The sequence below is a fragment of the Protopterus annectens genome, chromosome 3.part1, assembly GCF_019279795.1.
Source record: "Protopterus annectens isolate FY-2018-M chromosome 3.part1, PAN1.0, whole genome shotgun sequence".
In the NCBI taxonomy this organism is placed as follows: domain Eukaryota; kingdom Metazoa; phylum Chordata; order Ceratodontiformes; family Protopteridae; genus Protopterus; species Protopterus annectens.
In genome coordinates, this window is record NC_056732.1 from 1,385,433,212 (window position 1) to 1,385,450,192 (window position 16,981).

At 38.9% G+C, this 16,981-nt stretch overlaps 1 protein-coding gene across 3 annotated transcripts in view; it reads left to right on the forward strand.

The window, feature by feature from the left end:
* The window catches only part of LOC122798472 (flap endonuclease 1-like), a 444,201-nt gene that overhangs the window by 388,618 nt on the left and 38,602 nt on the right, over nucleotides 1-16,981 (forward strand). For all 3 annotated transcript variants that reach the window (XM_044067423.1, XM_044067425.1, XM_044067424.1), the window contains exon 10: nucleotides 16,669-16,819. In XM_044067423.1, the coding sequence (XP_043923358.1) occupies nucleotides 16,669-16,819 (151 nt within the window). The remainder of the gene's footprint in view (nucleotides 1-16,668; nucleotides 16,820-16,981) is intronic.

Genomic DNA, 16,981 nt, shown 5'->3' on the forward strand with positions numbered 1-16,981 from the left:
TTGTGAGAATCCAAGTGCATTTTTGAATTCCATTTTTTGGATATTTCTTTTTGTTACCAATAACATCTATGCACTTGTGTTTCGGGGAATGCAAACATGGTCTATTAAGCTTGGTGGGACCTGAATAATTTGTATTTAGAGCATCTGGTTAACACTTCATGTCAAAAATCCACTTTTCTCGGCTTTCATTAAGTGTATGTATCTTGGGCCTAGACATTCTACACTTTTTTCTTCTGTGAATCAGCGTTTTTCCAACTATACACTTTTTTGCATGATTTGGATTACTACTTTGGAAGAATTTTTAAGGATTGCTTTTGTCTGAACTTTCAGGAAAACTGTTTGAATCTTTGGTTTACAACTACTTTGGGACAGTTTGGGTCGCAATTCTGATTTCTACAGTGGTTTGATTTTACGTGCATTACTATGCCAGAATAACTATCATATATACAGCATCTATATTATTGGACATATCATTCCTCTTTTTCGTTGGTTCAAGTCAGGAATATTGGACCTACAGGAACATTATTAACCAAAATTTTTTATTAAGTGGACATTACGCTTTTTGTAGCTATTTTTGTAAGATTATTTGGATTTGTTTCTCTGTCATGTGAAGTGATTCTTTATGGGAACTATAACCTTGGCTTTTCACCAAAACTTATGTATGTTTACAGATTTCTTTGGCTATTGATAAGAATCTATTGGAATTAATGTAGACAGATATATATATATATAGGAATGGTGGTTCTCTACTACTGTATTTAGGTTACATAGTATGGTTGGGGCTGATTCTGACTTAATTACATTGTGGCATGATATTTGGTTATGATTTTCTTTACATTTCCATATATAACTATATTGAAGGGATCTAATGCAAACATATTATGTTGGGCTTTTGTCCCTATGTATGGAATAATCTCATGATTATGCATCAACCTTTGACTATACCAACAATAATATTAATGCTGCTTAATTTATCAGGGTTATAACTACAAGTGAGCTCATTATAATTTTTGTTTGCTTTATGCTCAGATCAAGCTTGTCCTTAACAATACTACATGTTGATGTTGTTTTGATTGAACATCTTTTCATGCTGACTTTGTTGTGCATGTGTACATATATTTTATACTAGCATACCAATAACAACTAACCTAGATACAACTCTTTTAAGGAATTAATATATTATCTAGGTTTTAACAACATCTTGATGGAGACACCTTCAAACACATCTATATCTCAACTGATGTGGAATTCACATCATTGATTCTTTTGTAGTTACATTGCTACAATAGAATTACTTACCATCCAGACATATTTGCCTCTTAAATTTTGAGATCCTTACCTTGTTTAATGCATGAATCTCTGGAGGCAGTGTGATTATACAAGTCTGCTTTTGAAACTACATTTGTCTGTCCTGATTTCTTGAGTATTCGTCTTATACAGAACCTTTTGGTACCCTTGAGTAAATCCATTACACAGTTTATATTTTTTGTCAAATGTTTTAAACAGTGTATTGGTGTTTTATTCAGACTACTATCATTTTTTCTTTCACCAATTTGAATTGTTCCATATACCTAGTCAAATATTTTTTCAACACAACAACTTATAGTCATGGACCTTGGGAAATTATTATCCAGCCTTTGTGCGGACAAGGATGACCTCAAAGTATTCGGTATTGGTATTAGTTCCTCGAATACCACTGATTTACCCATATTGGATCCAGTTGACGGTTGTGTGTCTGAATTTAATCAGCTAGGTAAACAAATTAAAATATTAAGAACCAACATTTGGCACCACAAGTTATTTAAGGCTTATCAGACTCAAAAGATCTCACCAAGAGGATTGAGATCAAAAATTCAGCCACTTGTTGGTGCACCGGACGACATATTAATCAGGGATTGGCAAATAGCACAGCAAGAAGCCGCTATGGCATTAGTTAATGTACTGACATCCTTTTATGAAAGGACAGTTCATGCCAATACTCTGGATGTTGAAAAAACATGTTATAATTTAAAACAATATGAAAATCATTCACAATTTCAAAGTAGTCTGAATAAACTATCCAAAGAACTGACCACATTGGAGAATAATCTTAAATCTAAAAATTACATAAGTTTGCTAGGGATAAAGAGGATTATAGTAAGGGTAGACAATTTGAATCCCATAAAGGTGTGAGATTCGCCCAAGGGACCAAGAGTTTTACCTTTGTGCGTAAGAAAAGACCGAGATCAATTCTCAAAAAATCAGGATCTTCCAGTAACACCTTTGGTGAGGAGTCCTCCACAACAGATAATGAATCAACCGGTATGAGTGAATCACCACATAACAAAAGAGGTAGAAGTATGGTCAGCCCTTTAGGGGCAGGACACATAGGGGAGGGAGAAAGCATCGGGGTCAAAAGTCTAGAGGAACTCTTTCAGTCAGTAGTGAAATAGTGGAATCCAACCAAAATGTGTTAAATATCTCAAAATACACTTTGTCATCAGATGAATATTCTATATTGAATAAAGGCTTGAGTTTTATTCCTGGTTTCTTCATTGACGAAAGCTCACATGTTGCTGACATATTAGAGTTTTGTAGGAAAATTAATTTAAACTTATTTTTCAAACAACAGGATAACCCTAATATTTCTCAAAGATCTTCTGAATTTAGATTCCACAAATCTACTTTCAACCCCCTATGGATAAATACGTAGCAGTATTCCAACAGGCGGTCATGAAGGATTTACATTTTCATTTCAATAGATCTGACAATACAAGAAACAATATATCTTACAGTGAACAACTTGCTCTAACAAAACTTAAAAACAACAGGGATATAGTCATACTCTCTGCTGACAAAGGGGGTGCAGTTGTTGTCATGGACGCCAATTATTATCGGGATGAGGCTAATGGACAATTGTCCAACCATCATCATTACATGAAAATGAGTACGGACCCTACACCCGCCTTCAAACAAGAAATTTATCAGTTTTTACAAGAAGCAGTTGATACTGGGATCATTTCTACCAATACCAAAACATCTCATGGTTAAGGATCCTGCTAAACAATACTTATATCTATTGCCAAAATTCATAAATCCATCGATAAACCACCAGGAAGACCCATTGTATCTGGGATTGGATCCTTGACGGAACCCCTGTCCATGTTTTTGACTGAAAAACTGAAATCATTATTACCCTGTATCAGAGCCAGAATTCAGGATACAACGGAATTCTTACAAATTGTTTCTAACTCACAACTTGAACCTGGTTGGCTTCTATGCACCTTGGATGTGAAATCATTGTATACTAGCATTCCACATTGGGCAGGACTGATGGCCCTGGAATTTTGGCTAAACAAAGCCAACATTTATCCCCCTGGAATGAACACATTACTTGTATGTATGGCTGAACATGTTCTAACTAAAAATGTATTTTACTTCCAACAAGACTGCTATTGGCAGATACAAGGTACGCCATGGGGGCTTCTTGCATATATGCAGACTTGTACATGGGGTACATTGAAGAACATATAATCTATGATGAATTTGGCTCTTTGGGATTTCTACAGTGGTTTGATTTACGCATTACTATGCCAGAATAACTATCATATATACAGCATCTATATTATTGGACATATCATTCCTCTTTTTCGTTGGTTCAAGTCAGGAATATTGGACCTACAGGAACATTATTAACCAAAATTTTTTATTAAGTGGACATTACGCTTTTGTAGCTATTTTTGTAAGATTATTTGGATTTGTTTCTCTGTCATGTGAAGTGATTCTTTATGGGAACTATAACCTTGGCTTTTCACCAAAACTTATGTATGTTTACAGATTTCTTTGGCTATTGATAAGAATCTATTGGAATTAATGTAGACAGATATATATATATATAGGAATGGTGGTTCTCTACTACTGTATTTAGGTTACATAGTATGGTTGGGGCTGATTCTGACTTAATTACATTGTGGCATGATATTTGGTTATGATTTTCTTTACATTTCCATATATAACTATATTGAAGGGATCTAATGCAAACATATTATGTTGGGCTTTTGTCCCTATGTATGGAATAATCTCATGATTATGCATCAACCTTGACTATACCAACAATAATATTAATGCTGCTTAATTTATCAGGGTTATAACTACAAGTGAGCTCATTATAATTTTTGTTTGCTTTATGCTCAGATCAAGCTTGTCCTTAACAATACTACATGTTGATGTTGTTTTGATTGAACATCTTTTCATGCTGACTTTGTTGTGCATGTGTACATATATTTTATACTAGCATACCAATAACAACTAACCTAGATACAACTCTCTCAAGGAAGGAATACATTGTCTAGGTTTTAACAACATCCTGAGGGAGACACCTTCCACCACATTAATAGCTCAACTGATGTGGAATTCACATCATTGATTCTTTTGTAGTTACATTGCTACAATAGAATTACTCACCATCCAGACATATTTGCCTCTTAAATTTTGAGATCCTTATTTTGTACAATGCATGAATCTCTGGAGGCAGTGTGACTATACAAGTCTGCTTTAGAAACTACATTTGTTTGTCCTGATTCCTTGAGTATTCATCTTATACAGAACCTTTTGGTACCCTTGAGTAAATCCATCACACAGTTTATTTTTTGTTAAGTGTTTCAAACAGTGTATTGGTGTTTTGTTCAGACTACTATTTTTTTCTTTCAACAATTTGAATTGTTCCATATACCTAGCCAAATAATTTTTTTTCAACACAACAACTTATTGTCATGGACCTTGGGAAATTATTATCCAGCCTTTGTGCGGACAAGGATGACCTCAAAGTATTCGGTATTGGTATTAGTTCCTCGAATACCACTGATTTACCCATATTGGATCCAGTTGACGGTTGTGTGTCTGAATTTAATCAGCTAGGTAAACAAATTAAAATATTAAGAACCAACATTTGGCACCACAAGTTATTTAAGGCTTATCAGACTCAAAAGATCTCACCAAGAGGATTGAGATCAAAAATTCAGCCACTTGTTGGTGCACCGGACGACATATTAATCAGGGATTGGCAAATAGCACAGCAAGAAGCCGCTATGGCATTAGTTAATGTACTGACATCCTTTTATGAAAGGACAGTTCATGCCAATACTCTGGATGTTGAAAAAACATGTTATAATTTAAAACAATATGAAAATCATTCACAATTTCAAAGTAGTCTGAATAAACTATCCAAAGAACTGACCACATTGGAGAATAATCTTAAATCTAAAAATTACATAAGTTTGCTAGGGATAAAGAGGATTATAGTAAGGGTAGACAATTTGAATCCCATAAAGGTGTGAGATTCGCCCAAGGGACCAAGAGTTTTACCTTTGTGCGTAAGAAAAGACCGAGATCAATTCTCAAAAAATCAGGATCTTCCAGTAACACCTTTGGTGAGGAGTCCTCCACAACAGATAATGAATCAACCGGTATGAGTGAATCACCACATAACAAAAGAGGTAGAAGTATGGTCAGCCCTTTAGGGGCAGGACACATAGGGGAGGGAGAAAGCATCGGGGTCAAAAGTCTAGAGGAACTCTTTCAGTCAGTAGTGAAATAGTGGAATCCAACCAAAATGTGTTAAATATCTCAAAATACACTTTGTCATCAGATGAATATTCTATATTGAATAAAGGCTTGAGTTTTATTCCTGGTTTCTTCATTGACGAAAGCTCACATGTTGCTGACATATTAGAGTTTTGTAGGAAAATTAATTTAAACTTATTTTTCAAACAACAGGATAACCCTAATATTTCTCAAAGATCTTCTGAATTTAGATTCCACAAATCTACTTTCAACCCCCTATGGATAAATACGTAGCAGTATTCCAACAGGCGGTCATGAAGGATTTACATTTTCATTTCAATAGATCTGACAATACAAGAAACAATATTTCTTACAGTGAACAACTTGCTCTAACAAAACTTAAAAACAACAGGGATATAGTCATACTCTCTGCTGATAAAGGGGGTGCAGTTGTTGTCATGGACGCCGATTATTATCGGGATGAGGCTAATGGACAACTGTCCAACCATCATCATTACATGAAAATGAGTACGGACCCTACACCCGCCTTTAAACAAGAAATTGATCAGTTTTTACAAGAAGCAGTTGATACTGGGATCATTTCTACCAATACCAAAAAACATCTCATGGTTAAGGATCCTGCTAAACAATACTTATATCTATTGCCAAAAATTCATAAATCCATCGATAAACCACCAGGAAGACCCATTGTATCTGGGATTGGATCCTTGACGGAACCCCTGTCCATGTTTTTGACTGAAAAACTGAAATCATTATTACCCTGTATCAGAGCCAGAATTCAGGATACAACGGAATTCTTACAAATTGTTTCTAACTCACAACTTGAACCTGGTTGGCTTCTATGCACCTTGGATGTGAAATCATTGTATACTAGCATTCCACATTGGGCAGGACTGATGGCCCTGGAATTTTGGCTAAACAAAGCCAACATTTATCCCCCTGGAATGAACACATTACTTGTATGTATGGCTGAACATGTTCTAACTAAAAATGTATTTTACTTCCAACAAGACTGCTATTGGCAGATACAAGGTACGGCCATGGGGGCTTCTTTTGCGCCCATATATGCAGACTTGTACATGGGGTACATTGAAGAACATATAATCTATGATGAATTGCATAATGTGTATCTACCCGAAATTGACATCTGGAGGAGATATCTGGATGACTGTTGGCTTGTATGGAAAGGAGGTCCGGAATATCTCCAAGAATTCATGGAACATCTTAATGGAAATATGTGGGGGACTGAATTCACCGTGGAATATAATTTGAATGACATTCATTTTCTGGATGTCCATCTACAACGACAACCGGATCATACACTCAAAACATCTGTTCATCGTAAGTTTCCACAATACAACACATTACTACATGCCAACAGTCTCCATCCGAAGAACATTATCAAGAACATTCCAAAATCTCAGTTTCTGAGAATCAAAAGAATATGTTCTTCTGAACAGGATCTAAATACACATCATAAGGATCTGACTAAAAGATTCTTGGCTAGAGGATACCACCGGGATGCCATCAGTTCTGCTGCAAAATGGAGTACAACACTACCCAGGGAGTCACTATTAATCTATAAGAACAAAGCCAGATCTAACAATCCTGACATATGTAGATTTATCACCACATATGGAAGGAATGGTCACAATCTCATCAACATTATCAATACACATTGGAATATACTTACATCCCACCCTCTTTTGGAGGGCTACTTAGGAGAACGTTGTTATTTCTCTTATAGGAAGGGCAGAACATTGGGTTCCCATTTTTCTCATTATAAAAGGAATATTATGTATGACAACACTGCTACACAGAGAACCTTAACAGGGGATAAATTAGTGGGCACATATCCCTGTGGCCACTGCAGTTTTTGTGACTACATATTCAAAACCAAAAGTTTCACAAGCAAGAATACTGGCCAGGTACATGATATGACAATTTTTGGGAACTGCAGTTCTGACTGGATTATTTATCTAGCTACATGCACATGCCAGGCTTTCTATGTAGGCCAAACATCCAGACAATTCCGTATCAGGATAGCAGAACATTTGGGAGATATCAGGAATTGCAGATCAACAAATGCTTTATATAGACACACTACAAAGCATCCTACGGCTAAATTCTCTTTTTGCATCATTGATAATATCATTGGAAATAGGGCATTTAAAACAGGATGGCATGAGATCCTTAACAATAAAGAGAAAAGATGGATAATTAAATTGGGTGGGCTTTTCCCACCTGGGCTTAATGACAAAATGTAAAATAATTTTTTACAAACTCTCAATGCACTTACCATTCTCAGTTTTTTCTTATTGAACCAGACTTTTGTTTATAGTGGAACCCATATTTATTATGGATATCAACATCACCGACTACGTCCCATTGTGTTCACTCCCCTAATTTTCATACAACATTCATCCATTCTATAACATTAAGGTAACATTTTATCTCATATTTTTTGACATTATTGATGGTTTGGTACAGCCTCTGATGGACAACTAATATCTATGCACACTGATTGCATGTCATTTATATGTATCATAATCTTTTTATTTTTTATTATTAACTGCAACATAATCATTGTTTTTTCTTCCTTGACAGGAAGTGATGTCATAGCTTTCTTATGGATATATAAGGAGCAGCTCTTTATTTGTGTTTTTCAACTACTGATGAAAGCTTGAATAGCTGAAACCGGTCTAGTTCTTGTACAAATAAAGTATATGTATTGGAACCACTCGAGGTGCTGGCTTTTTACTTAATATTGTTCATAGCAGTTTGGTTGCCGAGCACCAGCCGTACTTGCTAGCTGGATTCCTCACTGGTAAACCTGCACAGCATAAATAGTGAGCAGCACTTGAAAAGGGCTTTTCCACTTCAGACTCAAGCAGTTGTTTCTTTGGAAAGTTTTAACATAACCCCATTCACTGGGTCACAGTTGGTGACAGGGCTGGTCAGGTGGTTGACGAAGAGCTTCTCGTACAGTTCTGTGGTACTACTACAAGAAATTAATAAGTTTTGTGCAGTAAGACAATTGGTGGGCAGAGGCATGCAACCACAACAAGGGACTTCCTTTCACTCAACCTCACCACCCAAACCCTGACAACAGATTCGTCAGACTATGCATGGGGGGCTCACATGGCAGGCAAATGCATTCAAGGCAAATGGAGCCCAGGACAAATTCCCCTGCATATCAATCAAAAAGAAATGTTAGCTGTACAGAATGCTCTGACAGCCTTCAAATACCTTATCCTTCCAGGACAACTCCTGATGAAGATAGACAACACCAGAGTTATGTGGTACATAAACAAGCAGGGGGAACTCATTCCTACATACTCTGCAGGTTAGCCATGGCCCTGTGGAACACAGCCTTTATCCACCAAGTGCACCTGCAAGCTTAATTCCTGCCTGGCTAACAGAATTCACTGGCAGATGACTTAAGCAGGAATATACTGGACTCACACGAGTGGAAACTGGAAATCAACTCATTCAAACTTCTAAACCACAGGTGGGGGACACCAGAGGTGGACCTCTTTGCCTCCCCCCAAAACCAACAAGTGCACAAATTTTGCACCAGAAATCCTCACAGCAAAGTGTGGAAAGTGGATGCCTTATCCTTTTCATGGAAAAAACTCTCAACTTATGCCTTTCCCCCTCTGCCCCTCCTCTCAAAAATACTACTCAAGATCAAATAGGACAGACCAAGTATAATCCTTATTGCCCCAGACTGGTCACACCAGCACTGGTACCCACTCCTATGCAGACTGACAGCAGTGCCACCCTGGCACCTACATCAGACCCCTCCCTGCTGTCCCAGCAGGAGGGACAGATTTTGCATCCACAGCTGCAAACCCTAAACCTTGCAGCCTGGCTTATCCTCTGAATACACCACCAGTGACCCTCAGCAAACAGGTGCTGGACGTCATTCTGGAGGCCAGAAGGCCTAGAACTAGGAAATCCTATTCATAAAAGTCTCAAGGAAAGGACACAGCCATGCCCACCTTACCTCAAATCCTAGATTATCTAGCAGAGCTGCTCCACAAAGGTCTATCCTTCTCATCAGTTAAGATTCATGCCTCTGCCATCTCAACTCATTACAATACTGAGTCACCTCTCTTTTCTCACCCTCTCATCAAACAGTTCCTGAGAGGAGCTAACAATTTAAGCCCCCCGAGGAGAGCTCCCACCCCTGCCTGGGACCTTAACTTTGTACTATAGAAGCTCACACTTCCCCCTTTTGAGCCTGCTGCTGCAGCACAGTTACAATTCCTCTCTTGGAAAACAGCCCTACTTCTAGCCATCACTTTAGCAAGAAGAGTGTGTGAATTACAGGCACTAATGGCTGTGGAACCCTTCATTATTTTCCATGCTGACAGGGTTTCCCTCAGGACTAACCCATCATTTATGCCCAAGGTGGTGTCCAGTGTGGCTGTAAACCAATCCATCCATTTACCAACCTTTTTCCCTAATTCTCAGAATAAAGGGGAAACGATCCTGCACTCCTTGGGCGTGCACAGACAGCACAGGTTCTACCTTAACAGTACTAAACCTTTCAGAAAATCTGACCAGCTGCTAGTCAGCTTTGCTACAGGGGCAGAGGGCAAGGCCATTTCAAAGCAAACCATTTCCAAATGGATAGCACACTGCATCCATTTCTGCTACAAACACCATGGAAAACCTACCCCACAGTGGATCAGAACTCATTCCACTAGGGCTACCTCAATCTCTACAGCATTTCACAGGGGAGTCCCTACCAGGGACATCCTGGAAGCTGCAACCTGGAGTTCAGTACACACCTTCACCAAGCATTACCACTTACCTATCTTTTCTAAATCCAGAGCTGGATTTGCCACAGCAGTCTTACAAGGCCTGCTAGCCAGCCCTAATACTTCTTGACTGCCTCCACCCTTCCTCAGCTTTGGGAATCAACTCAAGTGTGATGACTGCAACAGTGAAGCACGAAGAACATAGTACAGTTGTGTACACTTACCATAAATGTAGATGTTCGAGTGTATTCACTGTTGTAGTCCTGGTTACCCTCCCTCCAGACCCCTGACTTTTCTATACGTTCTACCTATCCTCTTTATGGCCATATCTTATGGTATTTACTTTTTACTGGAGGTGTTCCGCACCATGTAATTGCTTCCTATTTTGGGGGCTCCTAACAACTGAGGCAAGAAAAACTGATGTAATGGTATCAGCTGAATGCTTTATACCCCTGATGACCTGACGTCATGGAAGAGGTGACAGCATCCAATGCAGAAATCCCAAGGCTCTGGTATTCGGGCCGACTGAGGGCTACCTGCAGGCAGATAACCCAAGTGTGATGACTGCAACAGTAAATACACTCAAACTCTACATTTATGGTAGGTGTACACAACTGTACTTTCCACCAACTCCTCTTTTAGACTGCCTTGGAGAGGGCGGTTAAGAACTACTCATTAGAGATAGGTAGAGGACTGGTGACAGGTATATTTTAGGATATGATTGGTGGGGACAGTGGATTGAAGTTTTCCCTGAACCTGTCTGCTAGCAGGTTTTCAATTTTCACAGGTTCTGTATGAGTGGTACTGTCCACTACTAGTTTGGCACAAATCTAAGCCCTCCCTTTATGATTTTGGATGTAGTTATAGAGTGCCTTGTGGTTATCCTTAGCCAGGGATGCTAATTTAGTGCTGTAGTTAGCTTTGGAGGACTTAACAAAATGTGTAATTTGCTTATTCAGTCTGTGGAGGGTGTCTTTCCTATTTTGAGACCTTTCCTTCTTGTTCTTAGTTAGCAGGTTCTTTCTCTTGTTGTGTAACCTGTTTATGCTGGATGTCCACCAGTGTGGTTTGCTTTTTTGTGAGGATCCTGATTTAATATATTCAAGTACAGCTGAGTCTGTACACTTATATAGGTGTTTATATAAGGCATTAGTGTACTCTTCAGAATGGGAGACTCTCCTGTCGGTGCTCAGTGGGGGGTTGAAACTATTTATGTCATCACTTAATAGGCTACAGTTTGCTTTGGAGAAATGTTATAACCTTTTTTCCTCCGGGGGGGTGGTCAGTTGTGTGAAACAGATGTGTGATCTGACCTTACCAGAGGGCCCTACACATGGGATGGTGCAGCGATCTTCCATGTTGATGAGCACTAGGTCAAGGATATTTGAGCTCCTTGTGGGGTGCTGACTATCTGTTGCAGAGCATTTGTGTCAACAAAGTCCAGGATCCTTAGGGTGAGCGTGTTAGTGCTCATATATGCTGCCCAGTCAATGGAGGGATAGTTAAAGTCACCCATGACTAGGGTGTTCGGCTGTATTATGAGTGACTCAAGTAGGTCCAGGTAGGCAGTGTAGTTTACCTGGTTCATGGTGAGGGACCTATATCTAACAATGATGTGGAGGGGGGGGGGTCTATCCTCCAATTTGCTGGACTTGGAGTAGCTCTAGAGAGTCATACTGTTTAACCAGTCTTGCGGTGTATTTGTCTTTGATGAAGATGGATACACCTCCCCCTTTGGTTCTTTCATGTTCATTTTGCAGTCTGAATGTGTGGTAGACATTGTAGCCTTGTATGGCTGTGTTACTCTCTGCGACCTTGAGCCATGTCTCTGATACTGCAAAGACATCTGTATCTTCCAAAGTAAGGAATGCTTCCAGTGAGTGCAGTTTCTGATTTAGACTCCTAGCATTAAGCAGCATAACCTTGGGTTTGTCTCTAGAAGATGTTTTTACGTCATGAATTTTGTTATGACATTGCCTAAAAAGGCAGTATGGGGGAGGCAAGTACCTTAGCCAGTAACTAAAACCCAAGAGGTGACAGGTGAAGACCATCCCTGGCAAAGTAGCATGGCCTTGCAACCATGTTGTCCCAGGCTGATAGATATTGGATTCCCCCTGGATTGACACCAGAAGCTAAGTCAGTTGTTAAAGTCAATCATTATTTTTTGTAGTGAGGGATCATCCTGGGTGAAGGTAGAATGCTGCTTAGGGCTAGAGACATACCTGCCTGGGACACATAATCAACAAGCTCAGTCATGTCTCTCTCATATAGTCCAGTGAGATACATCTCAAGTCATTCACTACAACATGGACTATGACAGAGTCATAACAGTACTTGTTGTTAAGAAACTTGAGTGTGCGCATGATTTGGTGGATCCTGACACCTAACAGGCAGCTGACTGTGACCTTCTCCTTGTCCAGCCTGGTGAGTGGACATCTCTGTGTTTCACTATGGAGTCGCCTATGATCAAGACATTTGGTTTTGAGGTATTTTGCCTTGGGGGCTTGTTGGGTGAGACACTGATGTGTGTGTTTATGTGTGTAGTGGATGCTGTTGGGACTGCTTTGTGTATGGACGGTTTGTGTTTGGGAGGTCTCTGTTCTTTTGGTATACTTCTAGTGAGTACCTCCGCTTATGTGGGTTTATGTGTTTTGTTGTTGGTTTCTGGAAGATGTGAAGTGTGTGTGCTGACAACCCATTTGGCACCTGATTTGCTGTTTCATGAGAGACAGAGCATTGATTCCAGATTTACAGTATAGATTCATCTCTCACATATTGTATTAGTGTGTTTTAGGAGTAATGGGTTGTCAGTGTACATGAGACAGTTGCTACATTGCCTAAAGAAGCCCATCTCCATCAGGCTGGCTGGAGAAATGGTGGGAAACTGTCCATCCATTATGTCAGGTTTGTTCTGTGGTAAGTAGTGGGGAGAGGCATGGATGGAACTGGTTCTGCTGAGGGACTAGTAGATTCAACTAAATTATGGAGGTCTGGGGGGAGAATTTCCTTCGTGGTCTAGTGGTACCAAGAAAAATAGCTGAGTATTCTGTTCATAGCTGTCCTATTTATCCTGCTGCCATGTTGGTAGCTACCAAATGGTGTTTAAAGTTGGAGGCTCTGTCCCAACCTGCTGTGGGGCTTGGACACTGGGCTGACTGGTAGACTGAAAGGATGTATTTGTTGGTTGGAGAAAGGGACACTCATTACGGCAATGACTGTTTTGGCCATAATTAAAAGAAAGACTGGCACGTGTTCCCCACTGCTGGATTTGAGGTGAAGTAAGGGGTGAAAATTTTGTAGAAATTGACTTGGGGTTGTTGTTGGAAGAATCTAAATCTACCTCTACCCTCCTCCCATTTCTCCCACCCCACCCCTTCCAAATGAATCGGTGTCAGATTGTTGAAGTTGATTATCCACTCATTTCTTTTGTTGTTCCTTTTCTTCTCTGACTGTATTATCTGCTTGATTACCAATTTCATGTATACCTAAACTGGGTCAATTTAAATAAACCTTTTTTCTTTGATCTTGTGTGGGTGGCAATAAGCCTTGTACAAATGCTGCTGACAGCCCTCTGGCTGCTGCCCCTTCAGTAGGTTCTGGATGTCCTAAAAAAGTCTCAAACACATCTAGCATATGCTGCAAGTATGCATCAGTAGATTTGTTTTCCTTCTGTACAATAACTTTGATTCATGCCCAAGTAGGGGCAAGAGGATATTTTATAGTTATTGTTTTTAACAAGTTGTCTCTCATGGTTAAAAATCCTTCATCTGTATTTTTGGAATAGTGTCACCTGTAATTGACTTTCCCATATTTTCCTAAAAATATCTGGAGTGGAAGCCTTGAAAATCTTCAGTTGTAGGGTTTTGCAACTGCACGTGTCATTCTAAATCTTAACACATTTTTGCTGAATGTGTTCAAATGTTAGGGTGAGTGTTTAAAATAGTTTGAAAATCAACTGCAGTCCATGGGGGACCACTCTTATAGTGGGGTCATCATCATCATCCTAGGCTGCTGCAGGGTTAGGTACCTCTTTCAAAGGGTGAATTTGAGAATTAGGTTGTGAGGGAGTGGTGAGGGTATTATCATCCTCAGAGGATAATCCGTAGTTGATGCATCCTTGGAACTTTGTTTGGGAGATGGTTTCCACTTATACTCTTTTTCCATCAATAATTATTGGAAACTGGGTAATTAACCTTTTAAACCTCTTTAGGACAACTACTTTGCTAGAGGATGTGCTTTTATTACATCATTTAGTCTGTGCTTTTTTAGAAATGTTTGCTTTTGTTTGCTATTCTTATTAACATTTGATCAAAATTTATAGCAGTGTGTTGTTGTTATTGTTGTCACTGTTGCCGGAATCTGGTACTATAAACAGAACTTTTAGGGTAGAGTGATGTACTAGAAGTGACTTGAGAGGTAGAAACATCGGGGAAAATAGCAGAGGGGCTATCTTCAAGTTATTCCCCTATTGACAGCTCTCTGGAGAGGGATAGTTATCTGCCTCATAAGATGCAGGATGGTCCGCATAAGGGGGAGGGGGAGCAGAAAGAACTGGAGGTCAGTCATTGTCAGAAGAGTCAGTAATTTCTGTAACAGTTTTAAGGATAAAGTCCCCAATTACCAAGCAAATTGTTCCCTTCTAATTTTTGTAATGCATTAATGGTTCTTTTAGCTAGCTGTAGCTGTATTTTTAACTTTGCAGAATTAACTTCTAAGTACAGGTTCCTTTTCCTTAGTTTTAGATTCTTCTTGCCAGTCATTAAAAGCTGACCAACAGGAGGCAGGTACTTTGTTTCCTTTCTGTTTAAGTTTCTTCTTAAGATTTTCTAAAATAGCCTTATCAAAAGTTAAACCCTCAGGAAACTGCAGTGCATCATTTTTAGTGAGCTCAGGCCATTTTACCAAATAAAACTGTCAAATAAGGGCCCGAAAAGGTGATTTCTACTACAACACCTCACAGACAGCTCAAAATCTGAGTCACTGCACCAGCTGTTAAGGTTGAAATTAACTTCATGCAATGCAGTTCAGCAGGGTAGAATGATGCCCTTTATTGTAAAAGAATACATATGCATGGATAAAGCAATCAAGGACTTGACTCCCAGAACAGAGAAACTGAAATAATTACATATCATAAAAGAATTCTGAGCAAAACATTTTGTTATCTATCAGACTATAGCCATTGTCAAATTAAAACTAAAAACCTCTGCATTGTTTTGCTTACTGAGAATCTGCAGACCCCTTATCTGTGTCTTTCCTTATTGGGCATAAATTCCAATCTTCCATGTTGGTACTTAGGAAATGCCAAGACAGTGGACAAAAACTCAAAACATTCCTAAGCTGTCAGGATCCATTTTGAAACAAGATGGATTCTGCTTCTAAAGAAAAAATATTATACAAAACACTGAACATTTCTCCCTTCTTACTCTTCTCACGTGACAACAGCAAATACTATATGGCTGTATAAGCCAATGTGATCTTTTTGTAACACATGCAGCCTCACTAATACCTCAGTAATACATGCAGTGGTTTATATTTCAGACGTCTAGGTCTGTGAGTGCATGTTTTGTGTGCTTACAAGATAGTACAATATGGCATGAGAAGGTGAGACAAGGCTATAGAAAGGCTTCTGCATTTTTGGGATATGGCTTTCCCTGTACATCTCCACTTATGCTGCTCTGCTCTGGTTCTCATTTAACAACCCAAAAGTGTCACTAGCTGCACTTAAGCACTACATGCACCATAATGAATATTTGAAGTATTACTGCATATTGCTGCTTAGCTGCTCGACACTTGTGCAAAAGTGCAATTCATCTCTATAAACACTGGCCAGCATTTTCAGTACTTACCAGACAGTTTGATTATAATGTTAAAATATTATGCTTATCTGTGAACACTTCCACTTTTTTATGTTAAAGTATTAATTCTGGTGTATTGTTAAATTTTATCTACTTTTTTCCTTGGACATAGCACTGAATTTTCTTGATGCCACCTTTTTCACAATACTTTATGAATTATTATTTGCATGCTTCATTGTGATTTTTGTATGTCTGCTTAGTTGGTAAGTGAAGTTCAAACACTTGCTAGCTTGTAAGTAATTCTTATGTATACTAAGATATCTCTGTTACAGAGAAAGCTACTCCACTACCTTTTAAATTTCTGATTTGATTCTGATCCACATATTCTTAGTACAGCATGCAACCTATTTGTTTGTGGTTGTAAACTTCGTGATGCACAGAATTTGACCACACAGTTATGTCTAATATAGGTCACAGAGAGGTATCATAGATGTAGGTCTCTTCAAACAATATACTGACTATTTGCATTTCCATCTCTGTAGGGAGGGTCGAGTGCGAAGTCGACTTGAGAAGCTGAGAAAGGCTTTGCAGCCTGCTGAGCTAGCCACGCCAACAGGTGCAGGCATAAAAAGGCAGGCTCGCATGGATGACTTTTTCCCTGTCAAGAAGGCAGCAGCAACAGCTGAAACAGAGGTAAGAATTCACCATTTACCTGCTTTACTGTACAAATCTAATATAAACTTCTCATTTGCTTTATTTCAGCCAGACAGAAAGGTAATAACCTAGTTTCAGTTTCAGTTGCACCTTTTCTGATATTAAAAAAATGCCTTTTCCACTGAAATGTAAATACAGAAT